Source organism: Plectropomus leopardus, chromosome 21 (assembly GCF_026936395.1).
Source record: "Plectropomus leopardus strain MGB_pleo_1.0 chromosome 21, ASM2693639v1, whole genome shotgun sequence".
Lineage (NCBI taxonomy): Eukaryota > Metazoa > Chordata > Actinopteri > Perciformes > Serranidae > Plectropomus > Plectropomus leopardus.
In genome coordinates this window covers 18,979,486-19,003,018 of record NC_142196.1, presented here as the reverse complement: position 1 = coordinate 19,003,018, position 23,533 = coordinate 18,979,486, and the positions used below count along the sequence as shown (strand labels likewise).

The 23,533-nt window shown below is 38.7% G+C and overlaps 2 protein-coding genes across 6 annotated transcripts in view; one reads left to right on the top strand and one right to left on the bottom strand.

The window, feature by feature from the left end:
* Nucleotides 1–653: 653 nt before the first annotated feature.
* Nucleotides 654–11,595, bottom strand: dync2i1 (dynein 2 intermediate chain 1). Of its 3 annotated transcripts, XM_088071816.1 has the most exons (23): nucleotides 11,460–11,595; nucleotides 11,184–11,237; nucleotides 9,616–10,525; nucleotides 9,473–9,540; nucleotides 9,101–9,331; nucleotides 8,927–8,992; nucleotides 8,473–8,523; nucleotides 7,506–7,737; nucleotides 7,241–7,343; nucleotides 7,012–7,141; nucleotides 6,775–6,886; nucleotides 6,592–6,680; nucleotides 6,236–6,365; nucleotides 5,867–6,039; nucleotides 4,859–5,021; nucleotides 3,655–3,768; nucleotides 3,471–3,532; nucleotides 2,389–2,440; nucleotides 2,217–2,277; nucleotides 1,803–1,902; nucleotides 1,592–1,723; nucleotides 1,038–1,261; nucleotides 654–945 (listed from the first exon to the last, which is right to left on the bottom strand). In XM_088071816.1, the coding sequence occupies exons 1-23, from the start codon at nucleotides 11,472–11,474 to the stop codon at nucleotides 774–776; spliced, it is 3,444 nt and encodes a 1,147-aa protein (XP_087927942.1). In that variant the 5' UTR covers nucleotides 11,475–11,595; the 3' UTR covers nucleotides 654–773. The 3 variants fall into 3 exon arrangements, with proteins under 3 accessions (XP_087927942.1, XP_087927944.1, XP_087927943.1); XM_088071818.1 differs by lacking the exon at nucleotides 8,927–8,992; XM_088071817.1 differs by lacking the exon at nucleotides 11,184–11,237 and having other exon boundaries at nucleotides 11,460–11,581.
* Nucleotides 11,596–11,909: 314 nt separating this feature from the next.
* esyt2b (extended synaptotagmin-like protein 2b) overlaps nucleotides 11,910–23,533 on the top strand; it is a 42,601-nt gene continuing 30,977 nt past the window's right edge. Inside the window, exons 1-5 of one of the 3 annotated variants that reach the window (XM_088071819.1) lie at nucleotides 11,910–12,808; nucleotides 19,026–19,067; nucleotides 20,120–20,254; nucleotides 20,561–20,637; nucleotides 22,748–22,820. In XM_088071819.1, the coding sequence (XP_087927945.1) occupies nucleotides 12,428–12,808; nucleotides 19,026–19,067; nucleotides 20,120–20,254; nucleotides 20,561–20,637; nucleotides 22,748–22,820 (708 nt within the window). In that variant the 5' untranslated portion in view covers nucleotides 11,910–12,427. The remainder of the gene's footprint in view (nucleotides 12,809–19,025; nucleotides 19,068–20,119; nucleotides 20,255–20,560; nucleotides 20,638–22,747; nucleotides 22,821–23,533) is intronic. The other 2 variants (XM_088071820.1, XM_042510306.2) reach the window with 2 other exon arrangements.

Sequence of the window (23,533 nt, the reverse complement as noted above, 5' to 3'; positions counted from 1 at the left end):
TTTCCCTAAATCATCAAAAGTTGTTATTTTAAAGATACAATTATCACAGAACAATGACCACCATGTTGGGAAATAACATTTAGAGGAATTATTACTCAACTGTTAATTGAACAAATTAAATATAAAAAATCAACTAATTAAAACACCAGCATTAATTCTCATTAAATCTTGGCTATGGTCCTTGTTAAACATATTATACTTACATGTGTTGTGTTTTTATTTGTTTGTGTTGGTCTTCTCTGTCCCTCATTGTACTGTGTTCCATATTGTAATTTAAAATTTGAAACTACTGATACTTTTTCACTTGCACCAAGGTTATGCGGGTTCAATTTAAATAATTGAGTTATAAAAACAAAAACATTTCTATAGCATTAAGTAACACAGCTATATATATATATATATATATATATATATAGTCAGTTTATTGTATGAAATTAGAGTTGTTAATATAGTACAAATATTTTACATTATCAAATAGTAGAAATATTTTCATCAACAAAGATTTACATCATGTGTTTCTTATAACGCCTTTATGCAAGATTGTGGTGCCTATAGAAGATCTTTGGTATTAAGCTACATCCTTTTCATAGCTATGCTAATGTATTTTTTTAGCCATGTGTCATCAAATTAAAAGTAAAAAATTAACACACACATTCAATTTAAATAAAACATATACTATACAAAATGACTGTAACAAAAACAGATATATAAATCGATCTTTAGGCTCAGTCAGAGTTTAAAAATTCAGAAAATCCTTCAGAAAATGCCATGTTTCAGAAGGCTTCAGTCAACACACTCTCCAACTTCTCCTCTTCTGCAGTTACGGGCACAGTCCAGTTTCTTGTGAAATACTGCATTTCTATCTTTCCCGACTCGTGAGCCAGTGCTATTCCTGAATATGTGTTTTGTTGTCCTGAGTCTCCAAAGACGGCCATGGCTGTCACCCTAAGGACAAAGCAGAAAATGATCACCACATGTCAACATGACAAATTTAAAATCCCTCAGAAAAATCATCCCTCATGTCTGCTCAGTGTTACCTGTCAGAGTCCATTCTTTCAGTGACCACAGGCTCAGTGTCATTTTTCAGCAGGTCCCATATGTGGAGGTTAGAGGCTGCATCGAGGACACAGAAGACTGTCGCTCTGGTTTGGGCCCACTGCAGCGAGACCACTGGTTCACCAGCTGTGCTGTTTTTCCACTCTGCCACAGGCTGCTCATGGCTGACTGCATGCAGCCTGATGCTGCCGTCCCCACAACCCACCTGGAATAAAGGCAGGGAAAAGTATATTATATTTACATAAACCAAATTATGTTAAATCTTTACTTATTGTCCTTACATTTTTTGTTTTATTCCACGCAATGTAAACTGTGTTTACCACGCCAATAAAACCATGTTGAATTCAATTAAATGCCTTCTGCCGTATTAAAAGGCGTTCAATGCAGCACTGTTTCTGTTAAAATAAACGTTTTGTTATGTTTTGTTGGGGCTGAATGCAGACTAAAGCAGCATATGATATGAGATCACGATTTTTGGGGAAAAAACTAAACAAAACAACAAAAACCTTTTTAATGTCAAAAACCACATTCTCACCAAGAACATGTGTTGTCTGAAGGGAGAAAAGTGGATTGAGCTGACATCAACAGGTCGAACTCCGGCTTCCTGAAACCTGTAAAACTTTGGTGGAGCCTTCAAGCCATGACTTGTTTCATGATTGACCAGACCCTAAAAAGAAATTACATAAAAACACTGTCAAACACAAAACAACTGAAGGGACATGTTCAGTAGACAAGATAATGCTCACCATGTTGGTGCAGATGAAGAAATGATTGGAGTCTGTTGGAAGGAATTTTAAATGAAGTGTCAGTAGCGGCCCTGCTTTCGCTGCATCTCGTGGTGAACCCCTGAGAATCAGACAGAACAAGAGAGGGAGAAAAATGCCAAACCAGAGGTTAAATGTTGCAACATTCCCAGCCAAAAACAAACCGTGCAACAGCAGAACATGACACTTCATCACATTCACACTGCACACATATGACCGCCGATATGTTCCCCTCAGATGTTGAGGTGACAACAACAGCAGCTCCCCCAGAACATAACAAACAAGATCGTATGACCACGAAAGAGCAGCTGTGTTCTGCTGGGAAAAGACATTGTGGGGTATTTTGAGCCCAGTGCTCGGCAGTGACGGATGGTCATCACAAGCTATCAATCTCACCTCTCAGCGGTGAGGAGGTGGGAGCTGTGAAGTAACTTCACTTTGCCCCCTGGCCGGAGCCCTGCAGGAGAGAACCAGACAGAGAGCGAGGCTGAAGGTGGTGCCACATGTGGGAGAAAGATGAGTATGTTTGTGGAAAAAGACCGAGTGCTCTAAAACGTGACTGCCATACCTAGATCTGTTGGAGAGCCAGCCTCGTTGGCTTTTGGGAGTTCGACTACCACCTACAGGGCACAGAGAGGAAATCATGCAATCCATCAGTGCAACTTAGCGCTGTGTGTAGAGCAGGCATTTTCGAAATCACCTGGATGACAGGTTTTCAACACAGAGCAAATATATACGATGAGATGAGATAAGATAAGACAAGATCCCCAATTAGAACCTCAATAGGGTAAGATAATGTCAATAAAAATGAATAAATAAAGTAAAATATTATAAAATAAAATCTATACACCTTTCACTTACACAGATACTGTACCTGCACAGGATAAATGTAATGCACATGATGTGTAGTATTTTTGGTGTAAAAATATAGAATATGTAAATACTATGCACAGTAAGCAATAGGAATACTGCACAGTAGGCAATTGCACAGGAATGTTACACAGAATAAACATAAACGATATGGATAAAGATATGTGTAAAGATGGTGATGTAAGTGTTTGTATATTTGTAAGTGTTACATATGAATGGATCGAGGAGAATGTGTTATCACTGAAAAAAAGCTAACATTGGATATCACTTATTTTTCCCTCTATTATTCTTATTTTTATGTAGAATATTATCATGTTGAAAGTTTTGAAACTAAAATCCCCATCATTTTTGAGGATATAACCCGGAAAAATAATAATGCATGTAGTCAGTGAGTTAGCTGTGGACTATAACTTTATTAAAAGCCTGTATCTGTCTACATTTTGGCCATGAAATGATTCCTGAATGTGTCTTAAGGGCACAGACTCAAGGGCCCCAAGTGTACTAGGAGCCCTCTCTTGCAAAATGTCACTCAAATCAACACATACTAACCAGAAAGAGATTCACAATTACTGCAAAGAGGTGCAAATGAAATGCAAAGAGATGCGAAATAACCACAAAGTAAGTCATGCTGAATCTGAAAATATGTGTATCATATCTGCATGTTTAGATCTGATAGCGTTATGACTCAGAGAAGGAGTGCAATTATTGCTGTGGCAATCAGGCTTTTAAAGTACTTTAATAGTGTCTATCACAGCACATCTACTTTGTTGCCCAACTTACCCAGAAATTTAAAACCCCACTTTCATCCAGAGAAGCCAGCTGGAATGACAATCCTGACGACTCTGGATTATGAAACAGAATAAATATAATGCCCACTGTGAGTGGCCGAAACACGTGGAATATTTATAAAATGATACACAAGATCATCAATCAAAGTGTTAACCACTCCTAGACCATTCCATACCTTCCTCGGATGCCAAGAGAGGGACCTCTGACCTCAGCCCCCCTGCCACAGCGGACGGGACAACCTCTACAGACGTCACAGATGAGAAATGGCATGAACCAGCCATCACTGCGTCTGTGTTGACAGGGTGACAACAGAGCGGGTATCAGCACACACTGAATCAACACCACTGTTATGTAACAAAACAACCTCTGAACTTTACATGAGAGAAAGGGCAGAGGCTGTCCTGAATCACCGTAAACAGTTAAATTAGGACGTTTTCCTCTTATTGACTGCTGACATTCATTTTCGCGCAGTGCGAAGAGTGAAATACACAACAAAGATGACCAACTGAAAGATCAAGGGGCTTTATATTCCCAAAATAAAGGCAGACAAAAAAAGCTTGGTAAAAACACATGCTTGGTGTAAGGTTGCAGAAATTAGCAACATCAATGACATGCTATATTTACGGGCTTCAAAGACATTCATTTCAATTTCCTTAAATACATTAATTTACAAAGGACTTAAATATTTTTTCTAACCTTGTGTCAGCATTAACGTTGCATGTTTTTTTTTGTATTTACTTAATGCTTTATTTATACGGAAGTCTCCTTAAGATCTTCAAAACTGGCTGGAAAATTCCCCGTGCAATTGTTCGATACCTTGACTTTAAGACTTTATGTAAAACTATTATGTGGACTTTTAAATCAGTTTTGAATTTTTTTCGTTTAGTCTGTCAATTCATCCATCCATTTTCTACTATTTTATTAAGGAATTATTGTTTTATACTGCTGGCAAGTTATGACAGAAATATAAGATAAATATCAATAAAGTAATGCACTTTGTAAGAAATTCTGGGTCTTATTGTCCAAAAGGTTTTTTGAAAGATATTTTTAAAAATTATTTTCACATTTCAAATAAAATCTAAATCTACATCATCATATTTTCATACTTTAGCTAGTATGACCATTAGACAGTTATGAAATTGCATACTATGTGGTATCAAAAAGTGATTTAAAGTGAACTTACACTAAAACAAGAGGGAAAAGACACAAACATTATCACATAAAACACAGAAAAATGACATGAATGAAACTGTCACATCTTTAGTAAAGTCTCAGCTTCATACTCTGTAGCATAAACAGGAATTCATCTGTGTTATTGTCTTCTAAATCAGCCATGTCCACATACTGAAACTAAATCTAACTTTTTATCTGTAACATACCAGTGGAGAAGGTGGGCTGTCGGAGAGTCCACTCCTCCTCCCCCATCTTCAAGCGGTAATGGTCACTGGCGTGCTCCCTGAGGTCCCACAGCACCACAGAGCCGACTGATGTGCCTGCAAACACCAGTATGGCCTTTCCAGGGCTGAAACAGCAACACTGCACCTGCATCAGGGAACATTAAAACGGGTTACAGTCAGAGTTTTGTGTCGACGATTTTGGAGATGTGAGAGGTGAGATGACTTAGGCTCCTCTGTAAGTTACTGGCAGATTTGCATTCAGACCAGAAAATTGTTTTTGGTGCATGTTTCATTTGAAAGGGATAGTTCCTATCTTTGTAGGGTTGTATGAAGTGTTTTTTTATGGTCAGTGTATAAAATACAGTAAATGGTTTTTGGTTTGTCCCCAGTTTGCAGACACAGGCAGGAATATTGACATAGAAGCGATGTACTGCTGTGGATGGGGTGAGCATTGAAACATATTTTAACCACTTAGAAAATAAAAATATCAGTTATTTATCTTTTCACTGCTTTACCTTGCAGTCAAACAGCCATTTTTGACATGAAATGGAAGCTGTTTGCTCACTCATCTCACCACACTCCTTTGATATTAATAGTAATTTAAGTAGAAGTTATGGGAGCTGCTAGTTAACCAAACCTTGATGGGTTAGCTTGTTTGTGTTATTGTGTGACTTTGGTGAGTCAGAACTGATCCTTTCAAACACCAATACTGGTTGTGAGAAACAAAGTCGCCCACCGCATACTGAAGAACTTTACTGTGACACTATTCAGAGCGAGCAACACGTTTCCCATCTAAAAAATACATTGCTTAGCTTCTGTGGTGTCCTGCTTCTCTAAACTGGCTTTGTGCTGCATGAACACCTGCTTATTATCGTTTAGTGTGTTGAACTACTCAAATCTGAGCAGATAAATACGTGTCTTGCTCTATCAAGGTTTGATAAACTTGAGATTAACTTTGGTTTAGGTGAAGAAGGAACTTGAAAATGTCACCTCAGATTCATAGACGAGGACTTTTTGAGGTCTGGACGGCTCCCAAATGTTCCAGATGCAGATGATGGTGCAGCTGTCCAGACGCACGGCACTGGGCTTAGCTGTAGGGCTGTGCACTGACATCATGGTGTGCCTCTGGACCTGAGAGAAGTGCACCAGGCTGATGGAGCGACCTGCAATTGATAATCAAACATGGGGCAGTCCCCTGTGAAAGCTAGTAAAGAAGCGTAATCAAACGCTGGTTTATACGGCATATTCTGAACAATTATTACGGTCCACAAGTGACAAACTAACAGCTGATAAACTGCTAATGGTGGTTCAGCAGTACAATTAGTGCAAATGTGAGATATCTTTGGTCGCGGTGTGTACCATAAAGAAAAGGCAACTTAGTGTTGAGCTGTAAACTTCCATCGCTGAAAGACAGTGTGTCTGTTTGAGACTTCAGCTTCCTCAGGGATTTTCTCTCAGCTCGATCCTCCTCCAACAGGACAGCCATGACCTGGATTTAAGTCAAGAAGTGTAACACTTTCAAACTTGTGTATGAATATTCTATTCTAACAAGCATCCTCCTAAAATATTTTATAGAAATTTTACATGTACACTCTAAACATGGCATAAGCTTTAACCTGTTATGATAAACTGTAATTTACTTTACCGATACAAATTTCGTGCCTAACCCTGAAAAAAACAAACAAACAAAACCTATGTATAAGTAAAAAGATAACCTGAGAAGCTGAGCGCAGAAACGCTGTCAGGCGTTGTGAGTCAATGTTCAGTTCACTTTTGTCTCGTGCCTCTTGGGAAAGGTTTGGATCTGTCAAAACCAAAATAACCAAATAACCAAAACGTTATTGAAATGTTAACATTGGGTTAATCCCAGAAAAATCTTTTTAACAAGCTTTTCTTACCACCGCAGGCTCCATTATGCTCTGGAGGGTGCTGCGTCCACTTTTCACACACCTCTATCTCCTCTGTCTGGATGTCTCTGTCTGCATTATCCTCGTTACACTGAACGTATGCCTAACAAGAAAAGATGTTATTCAAACATCGTCTATAGCTAGGAGAACATTTAACTTTCCTTTTTCACAATTATGTGTCACAAGTATCTGTGGAAAATAAAAGAGACAACAGAAACAAATACTGACCTGCTTCGTGTTTGCAGTTCCAAAGGTTCTGATATACATGTCATATTCATTAACAGGTGGCAGATCCAAAAGGGAGACCGTCATTGAGAAATCCAGATCAATTAAGCGAAGAAGCTCTGTGCTGCGTTTCCTGCAGTCACACAAAAAAGACACAGATTGATACCCACGAATATCCAATCATATTACAAACCATTTAACATGAATAAGTTTTAACTATGAGTTAACTTACTTCTGTTTTGTTGCAACTTTCTTGCTGACTTCGCGCTGCTTTGCTGCCACAAAGTCGATAAACTTCCCACGTTGGGAGGCTCTACTCTGGTTCTTTTCTGATCCTATTAAAACAGCAGCAAGTATGCATTATATCCCCTATATTTCTGAAGAAAATATGCAGACATTGACTGATCAGAAAAATAAAAACACTGTAACACCCAATGACACCAAGTACTTTAGTTAAAATAAGGTTTGAGTTGATAAGACAGAAGAACGAACTGTACCTCTGGACCATTTAGGCCGTTCTTCGTCCTCTGTGCTGGTGTTTTGTCTGGACTGAGCTGTTCCGACCCTCTCGTTCTCCTCGTCTATGGCTCTCTGAATTGCTTCTATTTCCTTTCTCCTCTGCGCTGTAAGTTCCTCCCTCTCTTCACCTGACTCTGGATGCTGTGGCTCCTTTTCATCCTCGTCTTCATTTGCACTCTCATCCATCTCCTCAAAATCCTCCTCATAATCCTTTAAACAGAGAAATCCCATCAGTCATTACAAACAATCAGTGTTGGAAAGCATTTTAATACATTTTCTAAAGCACTGTACCTAAGTACAATTTTGAGGTTCTTACACTTAACCCAAGTATTTTTATTTGATGTGGCTTACTGCTTCTACTCCACTACATTTCAGAGGTAAATATAGTAGTTTCTACTCCACCACATTTATCTAATAAATGTATTTTCTTCCCAAAATTCAGATTATGAATACAAAATATAAATCAACTCATAAATTCTGATGTCTAAGATTAAGCTGCCCAGCAGTATATAAAGTAATTAAAATTAGGTCCGCCTTTACTAGCTGCAACATTCAAGTAATGAACACATCATTGCATCAGTAATTATAATCAAATATTATACAGTTTATTCTAAAACAAGACATTCAGCATAATGTCTACTTTTATTTTTGGCACTTTCACTATATTTTGATGCTAATACTTTTGCACTTTTACTGAAGTAAAACTTGCCCCAACACTGCATACAATATGTTTAAAACAACAACAAAACAAAAACAAGATGTTTTAAATTGGATGCACTTGCAAAAGCTCAGAATACTCACCATTTTCTTTGAACGTAAATCGATTATGGCATGCAAAAATAACACAAAAACAAGTAGATGATTGTTAAAACATACTGATGAGACAACAAATGAATTTTGTTCTATGATGCATCTTATTTCATACTTAGATGGCTGTATTATTACCTCAAAGTCATCTTCATATTCCTGGTCAGCCAAATCTTCATCATTGGCAGCCTGCAGACGTTACATAAAGTAGAAAATATATGAAATATTTAAATGCAGGTGCAGAAACTCTTTGGGATGATGCAGCACTACAGTGAGTTTGGAGTTGAAAGTAATAAGGAAAAGGAGTGCATACTAGCATGCAGTACAGACACACTAAACAAAAACAACAATTCCCCTGCCACCTTTTTTCTGTTTCAGCTCATAACTTCATATAAGCTGCTGTAGCATCAGCTGAAATATGGTTTGTTCTCATGCAAGCAACAGAAATATAGGAGAAAGATCAAACTCTATTTCCACTGCCATCATATTGTTTATGTTTAGCCAGTTACAAATGAGAATGCAAAAAACACAACTCCTATATATAAAACAGAAGAAATGCAGAAATACACAGCAAAATAAACAAGCATCTTACAGGCTCCTCTGTGTCTCCTACATCTTTCACACTAACTGTCTGGAGCTCAGATACTACAGCTACATCCTGGATCACAAAATGACACAAGGAGAAAAAGCCATACAATCCATTAGGGATCCATACAGCGAAAATAAAAAGATCTCCATGTTTGTGGGCAGTTTATGACATACACACCTCTGTTTTAGTCTCATGCCTGTGACTTTTGTCAGATGCCGCTTTCTTGGAGCTGGTCCTGTCTCTGTGGTGATTTCTTTTCACCTCCTCCTCCTCCTCTCTGTGCCTTCTCTCTTTGTGTTTGTCCCGTTCTTCTCGCTCACTGTCACCACGGTGACGCCTGACCCCTTCACCTGACCCCTTCAAGTCTTGATACTGCCTGGATTCGCTGTCATACTTCCGCTTCTCATCCTGGAGAACAGCCAAAATCCACACAAGCAAAATGACGTGACCAAAGGAAACTACGTCTACTTACAAGTAGACAAGTCACAACTCTGAAATGAAAAGCTATAGACTTGTGGGAAAAATGCTAAATTATTTATATATGCTTACATGATGTCCACTCTCTTTGTGTCTCCTTTCTCTCTCCTCTTTATGTCTTCTCTCTTCTTCTTTGTGGTCTGAAATCAGAAAGACGTGAATGCTGCCCCCACACTGAAATAATAAGATATTTATTCACACTGCTGCAACCTTACCTCTGTCCTCCTTCACATCCACATGCTTTCTGTCTTCATGTCTCTCTCGTCTTTCTTTGTCACTCCGCCTGTCTTGATATTCATCTTTGTGTCGCTCTCTTTCTCTATGCCGATCTCTCTTTTCTCTTTCTTGCCTTTCTATCTGATCTCTTTCTCCTTCTTCATTTTCCTTGTGTCTCCGTCTCTCCCTCTCAGTCCTGTGCTCTCGTTCCTCTCTCCTTCTTTCCTTGTCTCTCTCTTCCCTCCTTCTGTCCCTGTCCCCATCGTTGCGTCTCTCTCGGTCTCGTTCTTCTCTTCTTCTTTCACTGTCTCTCTCCTCCCTCCTTTTATCTCTGTACTCATCATTGTGTCTCTCTCTGTCACGTTCCTCTCTCCTTCTTTCCTTTTCTCTCTCTTCCCTCCTTTTGTCCCTGTCTTCATCATTGCATCTCTCTCTATCTTTATCCCTTTCTTTCACCTTATCCCTGTATCTTTCTTTGTCTCTCTCTTCCCTCCTTTTGTCCCTGTTCTCATCGTTGCGTCTCTCTCTGTCCCTTTCTTTCTCCTTGTCTCTGTGTCTTTCCCTGTCCCTCTCCCTTTCATGCCTTTCCTCTCTGTCTCTCCTCCTGTTATCATCATCGTACCTCTTTCCATCTAACAACTTGTCTCTTTCCCTTCTCTTCTCCCTGTCATCTCCTTTATCCCTTTCACCTCTCCTGTCCCGTGAGCCCTCTTTCTGTCGATCTGCATATTTGTCTCTTTCACCATCTTCTCTTCTTTCCTTTGTACTCTCCCTTTCCCTGGGCTTGTCGCTCTCTCTTCTGGACTCCTTCTCCTGATCTCTGCGACGTCTTTCTATGGATTCCCCACCACGGTGCTTTCTGTCATTGTCATCTCGCCTCCTAACATAATCATCAGCGTGTCTTTCATCCTAAAAAAAAATAAAGAAAATAAAATAATTTATATTATTGGGATGTAGTTTTGTCTGTTGGTACAAATCCAGCCTCCCTGAGTGACTGAAGGAAAAGCCTGAGCCTCCCTCCACCATTAATAACCAAATTCATTATATTCACAGCAAAAGAAGATAATTGGGCTGTTGTGCCTGCCAAAAAGCAAGGGAAAAGTGAGTTATCACCAAAACAAACAGTTAATTTCTAAGCAAAATTGCAATTCTTCAAGCCATGTGTGCACTTCAGCAGAATGTGAGTGCATGGCAACCATCCATCAATGCCCTCACTGCACAAGACTGACAATAATAACCCATAATTTTAAGTGAGATATTTAATTAGGTTTTTTTGGTGAAATATCGATATTTAAGCTTAGATTTGGTTATGTTTTCTGATGGAGGTGGTGGTCGCACATTAAGTGTGGACCATCAGTAATCTGTATATCCCACAATAAATTATTTTTCCCCCATGCCTTTCATACTTAAAAGTTGTGTCCTTCCCCATACCCAAACTAAAAAGAAACATTAGTCACTCCCCAGTGCTTAAAAAATATTTGATGTGCCGTTCCCATTTTGCACTACCGCTTTCCCTCTCATAAATAAAGAACAGTCCCTTATGCACTCTAAACTCTCTGTAACTTACCCTGATGTATCTTTTGAGGTCAGCTGGTCTCCATGTGTCTTCCTTGGTTATTTTCTGAGTAAAATAGTTTTAGTCTTCACTGAACGACCATACAAATGTTAATTTAAAGACAACATGAACATATTTTATGACATCAAACAAAATCGATGCCAATCTGCAAGGCAACGTCAGACAACTAACGTTTGATAACTACCACAACAAACACGACATTTTCTACTGGAAAAACATTCCCCAGCTTTGGTCCACATACAGCAAACTCACAGATAAAGCACTTACCTTGTCGCTATACATGTTCTCATCAGTGTTTTTATATTTTAAAGTCTTTCAAATGCCAAAAATCAACTCATATTTTTGTAACGACGCCGCCATGATGGTAAATCTCTTGTGCGCATGCGCAGTTCGTCGAAACCAGGGAGTCCGCGTCACTTTAGCATGGCAACAGATTTACTTATCGACCGCAGAGCAACCGCTGGAATCAACGGCAGTTGCCATGGTACCGGCGCAGTCGATGACTGTATTTAATGATCTAATGGTGTATTTTTTAACAAACAGTATTAAATATTGTTTAAACGTTTTTTTTAAATATTAACACTAATATATTTCGAGCCGCCACGTGTGTTTAGGTTCATTTTGATGTTTGCTATGAAAAACCGATCGATGTCTCTGTGCTCGTCATATAACATTTCCACCGGCTCTGGCACTCTGGCATTTGAGAGCATGGCAAGCTAGCTGCGTAGTACCGCGTAGTACGGTAATTAACGCTCATTATTTGAAATACACCCAATTATGTGTGTATTTTGTTAAGAATGTAACTTGACAAGTACTTCAACGTTACTGAAGTCCTACTACAAACTGTGTTTGTAGCTAATGAGCGCCAGGTGGCGGCGTTTGTCGTTTTTTAGCTCGGCCTCAGGCGCCACTGGTAGCGCACAGTGCATGATCCCTGTGTGTTTTTGGAAACCAGCATTTCTAACCTGTGTGAGGCAGAGCCAGGAGGAGAGCTGTGGACTGGACTGGACTCAGCGACACATCTCAACAACACTGAATGCATTTACAAGCTTTTAGTCGCTTTGGAAACTGAAGTGGTCAATGCCAACGGTTCCCCCGACGGCGATGGGCTGGTGTGCAGGTGAGCCAACGTGAGAAGAGGCTCCCCCGAAGGAACCGCCTCGCACATGGGAACCGTGTCACCAAACCTTATCCGCGATTTAACACTTTGAAGACGGACTCTGGAGCACAGAGACATGTCTAGAGACAACATGACAGATGTACGAGGCGCGCATTCAGCTAAGGAGAATGGACACATCGCTCCCAGCCCCGCTCAGCCCAACTTTCCCCATCCATCAACGGGGGAAATACCCGAAGACACCCCGGTGTCTTCGACCAGCGAGCTGACCCAAACCTGGGTTCATGTTGCTAAAACATTTATACTTATTTTTCCCATTTACGCATTGGGATATTTTGAGTTCAGTTTCAGCTGGCTTTTGATTGGACTTGTTATCTTTTTCTGGTGGAGGAGAAACATTGGAGGAAAGCACAGCCGACTGAGCCAAGCTATAGCTTTCTTTGAGCAAGAGGAGAGAAGTATCAAGCAGAGTCTCACAACCTCTGATCTGCCACCATGGGTAAGACACTCTGTGTAATACAGTAGATGAAACAATGTCGTTTATCCCACTTGAGCTTTTTCTCTGAACAGCATGTGGTATTTTTGTGAACAATATTTTTGAGTTTCCAGGAAGGTACAATCAGCTGACAGGAGCAGGAGGAGCAGAGTTGAGCTGTAAAGCTGTGATGAAGCAGCTGTCCCCCCCCCCCAGCAGTGACATTAGACTGAGTCCCAGTCTAAATACAGCAGGGCACAATGGTAAACCAGACACCACGCTGGAAGGGAAACATGCCCACGGGGTCCCTGTTATTTTGGGATTCACACTGCTATCTCTCTTGCAGTAACTCTATTAATGCAACACTTTATATATGCAAAATTGTTAGATAACATTGGACTTTTCTTAACAGCTCCACTGAAACCTCCTTAAAGACCTTCAGCAGCCTGAAACAACTCAGATAACAGAAATATATCTAAATACTAAGTGCAGACAGTTTCCCCCTCAAAATTCAAGTCGGTTCAATGTATTATTTGTCTTAGAGGGCAGTTTGTGTTGCAGCAAGTGTAAAAACATAATAGAATACATAAAGCACAAACAATATGACAGAAACATACAACAGCTGACATTAATCTTTACACAGGGTGACTTGCTCCTGTGCACATTCAGGCTCCACAGTAGCAGCAAATGAATGACTGGTTTGGAGAAGAACTGAATGTCTGTCACATAGCCATATGTTCTGTGACTTTTTTCTAGCACCAGTGCCTTTGAAATAAGTTTGTAAGACACCAAGCAATGTTTTCTGTCTTCTGGAGGAAGCTGGAATATAGAGTCAAGGGGAAACACATTAAAGTAATTGACTTGGCTTCTTTTTCGAGTGTTAAAACAAAGCAGTTTCCTCACTTCAGGATATACAATAGAGGTGGGTGATATGGCCCTAACACAATATCACAATATGTAAGTATTTTTGTGATAACAATATTCTTGATGATATGACAAAATGATAAAAAAAAAAGTTATAATTAGTTACAAGAGCATAGAATTGCAACAAAATAAGTGTTATAGGTTTTACATGTCAGCATAATCATCAGTTTGCTTTTAAGTCTAAAAAACAAAACAAATATGATGTCATTTCTTAAATTTGTAAATAACAACAGGAGCTGGTGGCAATTTCGCTCTCTCAGCCATGCTTTTCTTTTTTTGTGAGACATAATTCCCTAGCTTTTAAAAAATTATTTTCCAAATCTACTAATTTCTTGCAATTCGAGGCACATTTCTTCCCTAGTTGCTCGTTGCCTTTTTATCCTATGTTTTTGAAAGAAATCACACCAGATTGCTCCAGGTTTCAAAGGGTTAAGAGAGATATGCAGCCTGTGAAGCCCCTCCATATGTACCAGCTTGCTGTGTATCTTCTCAAGTGGAAATGGGAGTGAAAGTGAGATAAGTGTGTTCACTAAAATCCCGTTAGGACCCCAGAAGATCTCGTGTCCAGTTTGAAAATCACAAAGGGAGACAGTCTAGATTGCATTTAATTGACTGCTATCCAAACACAAAACACTGCTCCATTGAACTGCAAATTAAAGTGAAGCCCGACAAGTCTCAGCTGCCTTAACTCATCACACTATAAATCCACTTTTCATATCAGACTCATCCCGGAGTCACAGCTCAACTGGTTTTTTGTGATGCTCAGTGCGGCCTCATGTTTTGAGAACAGCAAAAAGCTTATTCTGCTGACACATGGCTGAGGAGGCATCAAGGCTATTAAACAGGGGTGGAGCAGCTTGAGGGGGTAGAGCAACATCATCCCACTTAGAGATAAAAGGCATTAATGAATGGCCCCAGCATCCCTTGCTTTAAGCTTGTAGTGTGTAAGAGAAACGGCAAGTCAGTATAACTCTGGTCATACCTGGTGTGGCTGTGCTTTCCATCACAGGAAATCATATTACACCTCTGAGGGTTTTCCAGCAGTTGATTAGTATGCCCTGAGCTGAGCACATATCATTGCATTTATACTGCCCTCCCTGTTATCAGAGGTGGGGATTTTCAGCTCTTAAATCTTGGCTATTGCCAGCATCTCCCCACAAGGCAGAAGCGAGTCTTAATAGACATGGCACTGCTTTCGCAAAGGCTCTTTTAGTGGAGTGCCCTAATTCCCAATCTTCTGCTGCTAAAGCGCACTCCTCCTTGCTCCGGTTTATACCATCAGCTGTGTTCATCCAGGGTTAGTCATTGGCTGGCTGGTGTCGCAGCTACTTACACCAAACGTAATTATGTGGATCTTAGTTTAGCATCACACAGCGATACATTTCACACCTACTAACTGCTGTTTTTTTAAATTAATTTATGATGTTTTGATTTGCTTCATCAGGTATATAGGCAATCACAACAGTTCCATAACCATAGATGCTGGCTAAATTATCCAGAGGACAGCAAACATTAGTTTAATCAGTGAATGATAAGCAAACACACACACACAGCTGTCTAGGTATTAAGATAAATGTTTTACTTTTTAAAACAGTAAAATATTTAGAAAACAAGTAGAAAACAAAGTAAAGAAGTGCCTTTGTCCACCATCAGTCTTACTATTAAAGGTTCAGTGTGTATGATTTAACTCGAAACCCGAGCAAATTGGCTTTATTTCTGTCAAAAACATTGAAAAAAGGCAATGAGCAACAGAAGAAGAAATGACCCAAAATTTAGCAAGAAATTGGTAAAAGGTATAAGAAAATTACCTGATAATTATTTTAAAAAACAAAGCAAAACAAGAAAACAACAACTGGTCAGTTTGTTTTCGAGAGAAGGAAACCTCTGTGGATAATTACGCTCTCGGAGGTAGGAAAGCCTCCTTTCTACGACTTGCTCCCAGTAAAAAAAAAACCGAGGAAGTCTCAGCTGGTTGCAGTCTTCACCACTAGACACCATTTAATCAGCCTAAATCTTACACACTGTTCCTTTAAATCGTACATAAAACATCAGTAATGTTCTATGTATGACGAAATTACACAAGTCATACATAGAACATTACCAGCAGTATATAAAAAGTCATTTATGTTCAAGTTGTGCTTTGCTCCGATGCATCTGTCACAATTCGTTTGTGGAGAGATTAGCACCAGTATTAAAAAGACAAGGCCAATATGCTGCTTTTCAAACGTAGTTTGATCTCAGTTTGTTGAAGGGTGTGTTGTTTAGAGTCAGATTGTCTGCATTACTGTAAATAACGCTTTTTTTCGATGTGATTTATGAGACTTAGTTACAAGTTTGCATTATGTGTCTGAAATCAGTAAGAGATACTTGAGTCAGCTTGATCAAAAAGTTCCCCTGTTGTATCTCTGAATGTTGTACATGTCTGCTTTTTAAAGATAAAAATATGACGCCTCATTAACTACATAATGTCAGATTAACAACACGTTGCTATTTTAAGTTTGTTTCCATGTCCTGATTACTTTCCAGACTCAGTGTTCTCATTTTCGGCAGTTTGAACTCTTAGAGAATAACCCTCTTAGCTTCAAGTACACTGTTAATTACACTTTCAGGACTTAAACCCCAATTCGTTTTTAGCTTTGCACCAGCACTGCAACAAGCTGAATAATTGAGATGCTTTCACTTTTTGCTGCCCAGCTTGATTTTATCAGCCAGCACTTAGTATGTCCCATTGAGTGTGTCATCCATTACTTCACCCACATTTTCTGAATAAGGTCACTGTGTCAGGTGTAATAATGAAGCCTTGCCAGCATCTCTGGCAGAGGATTATATTATTTTCACCTCTTAACAAAACTATTGGCCTGAATCTGGATAGCCAGATGACATAACTAGAACTTTCTGTCCCCCATCTTCCTGCTCTTGTCTCTGCTTTATTCACACTTTGACATTAATGCTGGATAAGCACTTTTGCAGCCTCTGTGAGGAATAGTGCTGTCCCTTGTAGCTGTCGCACTGCATGTCATATCTCTCCAGCACTCCAGCCAGGAGCTTCACTTTATCTCACTGTTGAGATTAGAGAATAAACACTGTCAATTCAGTGCGATTTAGAGGCCGGACTGTTTATCTGTTACTTAATAAGGTGGTGTGTGCATTGCTTCAAACCTTTGTGCACCGTATTGACTTCGTTCAAGGCATTTCCTTCACCTCATGTTAAATCAATGCTCGATTTACTTTGGTCGTTAAAGAAGATTAGTCAAACTGCGGCTCAGTCTCAGAGCACATAGTGTGGAGATATGTGGAGGGCTGCAAATGTGAGTGTTTAGAGCAGGATGCAGGTGCTATTAGATATTGGTTTTGGATTCATTTTCAAACTCAGCAATTCGAAATGCACTTTGCTCACAAGAAAGGTCGTACAATCAATACATTCTTCAAGTAGGAATAAAAAAAAAAAAATCTAATAGCCTTTGCTGGAAGAGTGTTTCAGAGTTCTTTTTCAGCTTCATTTTCCCTCATCTTCTTTTTTTATCAAGCAAACACTCAGACCTCTCTACTTCTAAGTGTTTATGTTGTGATGTATTCACACTGTTGTATTGCTGCAGCAGTGTAGAAAGCAAGGTTTCTTGAGTGTCAAGTTCGTTATTATCATGTGCAAAACAACTAGGAGCAGTCGTTGGCAGTTAGATCTTGGATCTCAGGCTCCCTCCAACAGTGCTTATTAAAGTTGTATTAAAAAGAAAAAAATGCAAGTAAAAGTAAAATTAGAATCTATAACATGAAATGGTAAAAGTTGAAAAATAGGGCTAAAATTAGGGCTGGGGATATGGAGAAAATCAGATATGATATTTTTGTATGTACCTCAACAAAGATATTGTAACAATGTTGTAGGCCCATTACAATAACTACTTTGATGACTTGACAATGCCAGCAAAAATGATTAAGGCCACATCCATTAAAAGTTTGCAAAACTGTAAGTAGCTTATATAAGGTAAAAGTGAAAGCATGATGGTAGAGTGACAGCGTAATGGTAGGGTGTGAGTGTAATAGTAAAGTGTCAGTGTAAAAAGTGACAGTGCAATACTGAAGTGTCAGTGTAATGGTAAAAAAGTGACAGTGTTATGGTAAAGTTTTAAGTGATGAGTTCAAGAGTTCAAAAGTTTTATGGCATGTGGCCTGTGAGATATTTGGAACAAGAAATGTGACATCTTCAAAGTGGCTTTTCCTGAGCAGAAGCTTCAAAAGCTTTTTAAAAACATTTGCGAAATTTGGGTCACGAAAGGGGATTAACTTTACCTATTTGATATTGTTTACAATGGAAGAGACGAAGGCTCTGCGCACTTTGGTCCTTTGCAAATATTCAAAAATCTGTCTAATCTTTTGGTTTTGTCAGAGGATTCTTCACCTCAGTACCTGGTATTGAGTGCAGTGAAATCCCCTGAACTGGGGGCATTTTAGAGTGAAAATGAAAAAAAGAAATTACACATATATGCAAGTCCTGTCCTGTTTTATAAAATTTGACATTTAATCCCTTAAAACCTGCATCACTTTCACTTTTCTTGTGCTGTATTGAGATGACTTCTACAAGCTAATATACCCCGATCTCTCAGCAAATTGGTTTGATTTCTTTCAAAAACGTGAAGAAAAAAGCAATGAACAACTTGGCAATAAATTTCCTGCAAATTGCAAGAAATTAATAAAAGGTGACAAGAAAATGATATATATCATAATAATATATCCAATATATAAATATATTGGATATATTCTCTTGTTTATTTTTTCTTTTTTGCTTATTTTCAGGTCATTTTCCTGTTACTTTTTATTTATGTATTTTTCCCTAATTTCCTGCTAATTTTTGGCTGTGTTGTGTTAAGGTGCTCATTGCTTTCCATTTTTATGAAAGAATTCAAATCAATTTACTCAGTTTTTAAAGGGTTAAAGGTCCAGTGTGTTGGATTTAGTAGCATCTAGCAGTCTCCCCTGTGTCAAGCGTGCAGGAGAGCTGCATTGGCTGATGCTAAAATGCGAAAGGCCCTGTCTAGAGCCGATGTTTTGTTTGCATGTTCTGGGCTTTAAAGCAACATAGTGGACTCTGTGAGAAAGGTACGTAGATATAAATGGATCATTCTAAGGTAATGAAAATGCAACCATCATTATTTTCAGGTGATTTTAAACTAATAAAAACATACTTATGGATATTATATACCATTTCTGCCAATAGATGCCCCTAAATCCTTCACACTGGATCGTTAACTGCAAGCTTTCCCTTGAGAAATGTTGCATTATCAGAGACAAAAGATAATCTGCTCTCTTTTCTCCACTGCAGGTCCACTTTCCAGACATAGAGCGAGTGGAGTGGCTAAACAAGGTAAAGAATTGAGCGGCTGTCGCTTTAATTCGTTTGCTTGAATGAAGCCCTCTTTGCCTTTTGAACTGCAGGAAATGTGATGTCTGTCGCTCTTCTGCTTTCTCCCCTTCCCACTGGGGCTCTGAATGTTGCCACACTGTCAACTGCAGCACAATTGACTAAACACGCAGCCCTGTTTCTGCAGCGCTGTAGAATGCACTAACCCCTGTGTATCTCCATGGCAACAACCTGGATGTATTGTAAAGCATTCATGAGTAAACATTAAAATGATGTAGATGCTGACATCAAAGTTTAATCTGCTGGTGACCCTGCTCGATGTGCTTGAGTTTGACAAGAATTCAACGCAAACAGAGCTACATGTTGAATATTTCAAAGTCACTATAACATTCATTGTGTGAGAGATAAAAATAATTGTTAAGCAATTCTGGCTTTAGGGGAGGGGCATACATCTTTAAATGGCTGTATTTTGTATCCTTAAAATGTATTTTTGAAGAAAACCATGGGTTTTAAACTCATGTTTTCTTTAGAAAATGTATTTTTTCTTTTCATTTTTTGTGACTTTTTTCTTTATTTTTTTGGCATTTAAAAAAAAAAAAAAATGCCAAAAAAATAAAGAAAAAAGTTTTTAAAAATGCCAATTTTCTTTTTTCTTTAAACTTTTTGGCATTTCTTACAGAAATGTTAAAATTTTTTGGCAATTTTCATGTCATGTTTTTTTAGTTTAATCTTTTCAATAAAATATTTTTACTTAAAAAATGTTTTATGTTTTTGCTCTTAAGAAAATGGGTTTAGAGTGTATGTTTTATTTTAAAAAATCACCAAAACTACTCAGAGAAACTATAAAAGCAAAAATTATTTTTGGACTTACAATTTTATGACAGTCCTTGAACACATCATTGGGGATGCTGAAATTATGTGTAAATCTTATATGTTTCAAAAAACCCTGGGTGAGTCAGTCCTTGAAGAATCATGAAAAAGTTTTAAAATTCTGTCCATGAAAATGTGTGGGAACCCTGTTTGTAGTTCAGCATTCTCTTCCTATATCCCCTCAGACAGTGAAACAGATGTGGCCGTACATCTGCCAGTTTGTGGAGAAGCTGTTCCACGAGACAATCGAGCCGGCAGTGAAGGAATCCAACGCCCACCTCAGCACCTTCTGTTTCAGCAAGATCGACATGGGAAACAAAGTGAGCACCTCTTAGCGTTTCTGCATGCTCCTGAGACTGATCACGTGTCGTTTTAGCAGTGACAAAACAGACTACTGACAGCAGGTGCCGTTTGGACAGCTGGTTAGGGTGTGTAGGAGCCTGAGCGTGAACACATGCACAGCGCTGAGACATGCTTGTTTCTTAAATAGTTTCCATGTGGGGGTCAGGAGAGGAGATGACCTTGTGCTCACCACGTGGGAGTTTGGGAGGGGTGGAGGTGTTGGTGTGGTGTTGATAAACTTGAGTGGTACAATGGCCATAATGGTTCCCTCTCTTGCGGTTTAGCCCTTGAGGGTCAACGGGGTCAAGGTTTATACAGAAAATGTGGATAAGCGGCAGATCATCATGGACCTACAGATCAGGTGAGTCTACCAGATCCCTGTTGAAATTGTTACTGTATTATATTAATACTGCATTATATTATTGTGTTTGTTCTGTTGCGTCTTTGTGATTGTGGTTTTACATTTTCACAGTTTCCACAGACCTTGAAAATTGTACAAGTGCTCCAAAAGTTTAGAAATGCACTTAACATTGTCAGACTTGTAGTAGGCGGGCATATTTTGGTGGAAAAAAAAAAGGACACAAAACTGGTGTAGCAAAACCAGAGATAATGTCTTTTTATGCCTCTGCGCAGGCGGTAGTCGTGGCTGAGGTCCTTATTTTTTTTTTGGGTTGTCCGTCTATCTGCCTGTTCCATTCTTGTGAATGCAATATCTCAAGATATATCTCCAGTTGTCACAAACATCCACCTGGACTTGAAGGAGTTAAATTTGGTACAAGCGTCCACTTGGAGTCAGTATTGAACTGATAAGAAATTTGGTGGTTAAAGGTCAAAGGTCACTGTGACCTCACAAAATATGTTTAATGCCATAAGTCAAAATCTATACCTTAATTAAGATAAAATTTCACACAGATGTCTAATAGGATGAAATTGTGAAGTGATGACATTTTACATCAAAAAAGGTTAAAGGTCAACTTCACTGTAACATCATAATTTTCAGAAAAACACTTTTCTGACTGTTTGACGATAATATCTCAGCAACAGACGGGGAGACATTCGGTCAGATACGGAATTGGTGACGCTAATCTTAGGTGTCAACCGTGAAACCGTGCTGATTGTCTAGATCGTCTGTGCTGCAGAGGGGGGAACATGTGTGTGAAGAATCCATGTTTTCACAGACATGGATTTGTTAAACTGAAGTACAAAGTAAGGGGTTTATGTAGGCATACACCTGCAGGGCTGTAATTGTAGGTTTTCTTCTTTGGTCAAAGAAAAATTTCGTCCTGCTTTTTTAAAGCTGCCTTACCTATTACTGACTGTATAACTTTGCCTGTGCAATGGTAAACATAGGCTCTTCCAGTCTTTCCAGGGTCAGGAATTAAGAATATAGAAGTAGCCAGTCTTCCCACTGATGGTCTTGTTTGCTTCAGTATTAAATTGCGACTTTTTCATCACTGGTTAAAATCTTCTTGTAGTTGCAATAATCTGAGAGAAATAAAAATGTCAGAAATAATGTACGACAGAGGAGCAATTCATATTGCTTTAATAAAGAAGTTAGTCAGTAATTATTGCAGATGGGATCTGATTTGACGTCTCACACAGCACAAGTACTTTTCCACACAACAGCAGAGCACAGCAAAGTTGGTTACCTTGCTGAGAAGTTATGCAGCCTGTCGCCTGGAGCTCTTTATCAGCTCAGTGTGGCTGCTCCCTCTTGTTCCCTGCGATATTTACAAGTTGAACACTTTAAATGTGGAACAGCAGCAGTAGGAATTACTAGATATGCAATAGCATTAAATTTATTTAATTTTTTTCAGATATTTCCGTCAATTTTAATGTATTTTCACAATTTCAGCCATGGTTTTAAAGTCATTTCAGCTTTAAGCCTCAGGAAATACATTTTCTAGGCACTCAGTGTAATTGCATTATGTGGTTATTGCTGGAAAAATGTTGACCATGAATAGTATCAAAAATGGAGTTTGATTAAAGGTCTGAAAACTAGCAGGATTTATATTACTTTATGCAATAATATGCAATAATTATAACATGCAATAATGTCTTTACAAGCTGCAGTAGCATTTGACACAGTGTAAAAATAGTAACCTCTGATATGCTACTTATTTGTTTTATCGTTCGTATCGTTTAACGTACATCTGTTTATTATGTGTGGCAGGTGCGCGTATATGTGTGTGGGTGTGTGTTAATGCACCATTCAGGAGCTGCACAGCAAATTTAGTTTTACAATTTGACAATAAAGGCATTATATTCTACTCTAATAATAGTCAAATACAGAGGAAAAGCTTTTGATGCATGTTTATGTGTTTATTTATACAGCAGGAGAACAACTATGTGAAGATGAAAAATAAAACATCGAGTAATCAGGATTTATACATTTTTCATGTGTTATGGGACCATAAAAATGTTTTTAGCGTTGATAAAGATACATGATGTTTTGTGTTTTTGTTACACAGCTTTGTTGGCAACACTGAGATTGACGTAGACATCAAACGTTACTACTGCAAAGCCGGCATTAAGAGCATCCAGGTGAGTATTTTCCCTTATGTAGGATTGTTTCACATCCTCATGTCGGTGCTTTCTCTGGCATGAGTCCTAGCCTCAACAATGGCTGTCAGAAAAGGAACATGAAGCATAGGATATAAAGTGGCACACTGACTTCGGGTAAAGGTCTGTCCTGTCGACTCTAATTTGAGAGGCTTTTTCAGTGCTGGCTTTGAATTTTGTATAGCATATAAAAATAGGATGCTGAAGGTATTTGGACAGGAGCTTTTCTCCTTTTTCTAGAACATTATTTGTATTTTCTGCACAGTAATGTCTATTAAATCTCTGCATATATTAAGCATTGGGCATAAGTGTATGATTTCATCATACGCTGGCATGAAAACACAAATTACTAATGTGTGCTGTGGGCTCACACTAATGAGGTTGCCATGTAATGATGAAGTTAATAACAACAACAAAAAATAGGGCATTTAGAGCAGGGCATTTGTGAAAAAAAAAAACAACAATTTTTAACTGCTCCACAGCGTCGATTCCCATCGTCTGTTAACTTGAGACTCCTTCAAGATAAAGCAATGCCAACCTCAGCCGAGTTAGCAGAAAAAAATATGAGCATTCACTGTAAAATCTGACAACAGTTTTACTTAAAAAATATAGAAAACCAGTTTCATTGAAAAAAAAAAGTTAAAATAACTATTGGTCTTAATTTAGGTTATATCATATTGGTAAGTTTATTTCAA

What these genes read in the sequence shown, in the direction of transcription:
- dync2i1 (XM_088071816.1), bottom strand. An exon ending in GAACTGCAAACACGAAGCAG is followed by an intron (nt 6,887 to 7,011) that starts GTCAGTATTTGT and finishes TTTTCTTGTTAG; the next exon opens with GCATACGTTCAGTGTAACGA. An exon ending in TCTCTTGGCATCCGAGGAAG is followed by an intron (nt 3,533 to 3,654) that starts GTATGGAATGGT and finishes TTCATAATCCAG; the next exon opens with AGTCGTCAGGATTGTCATTC.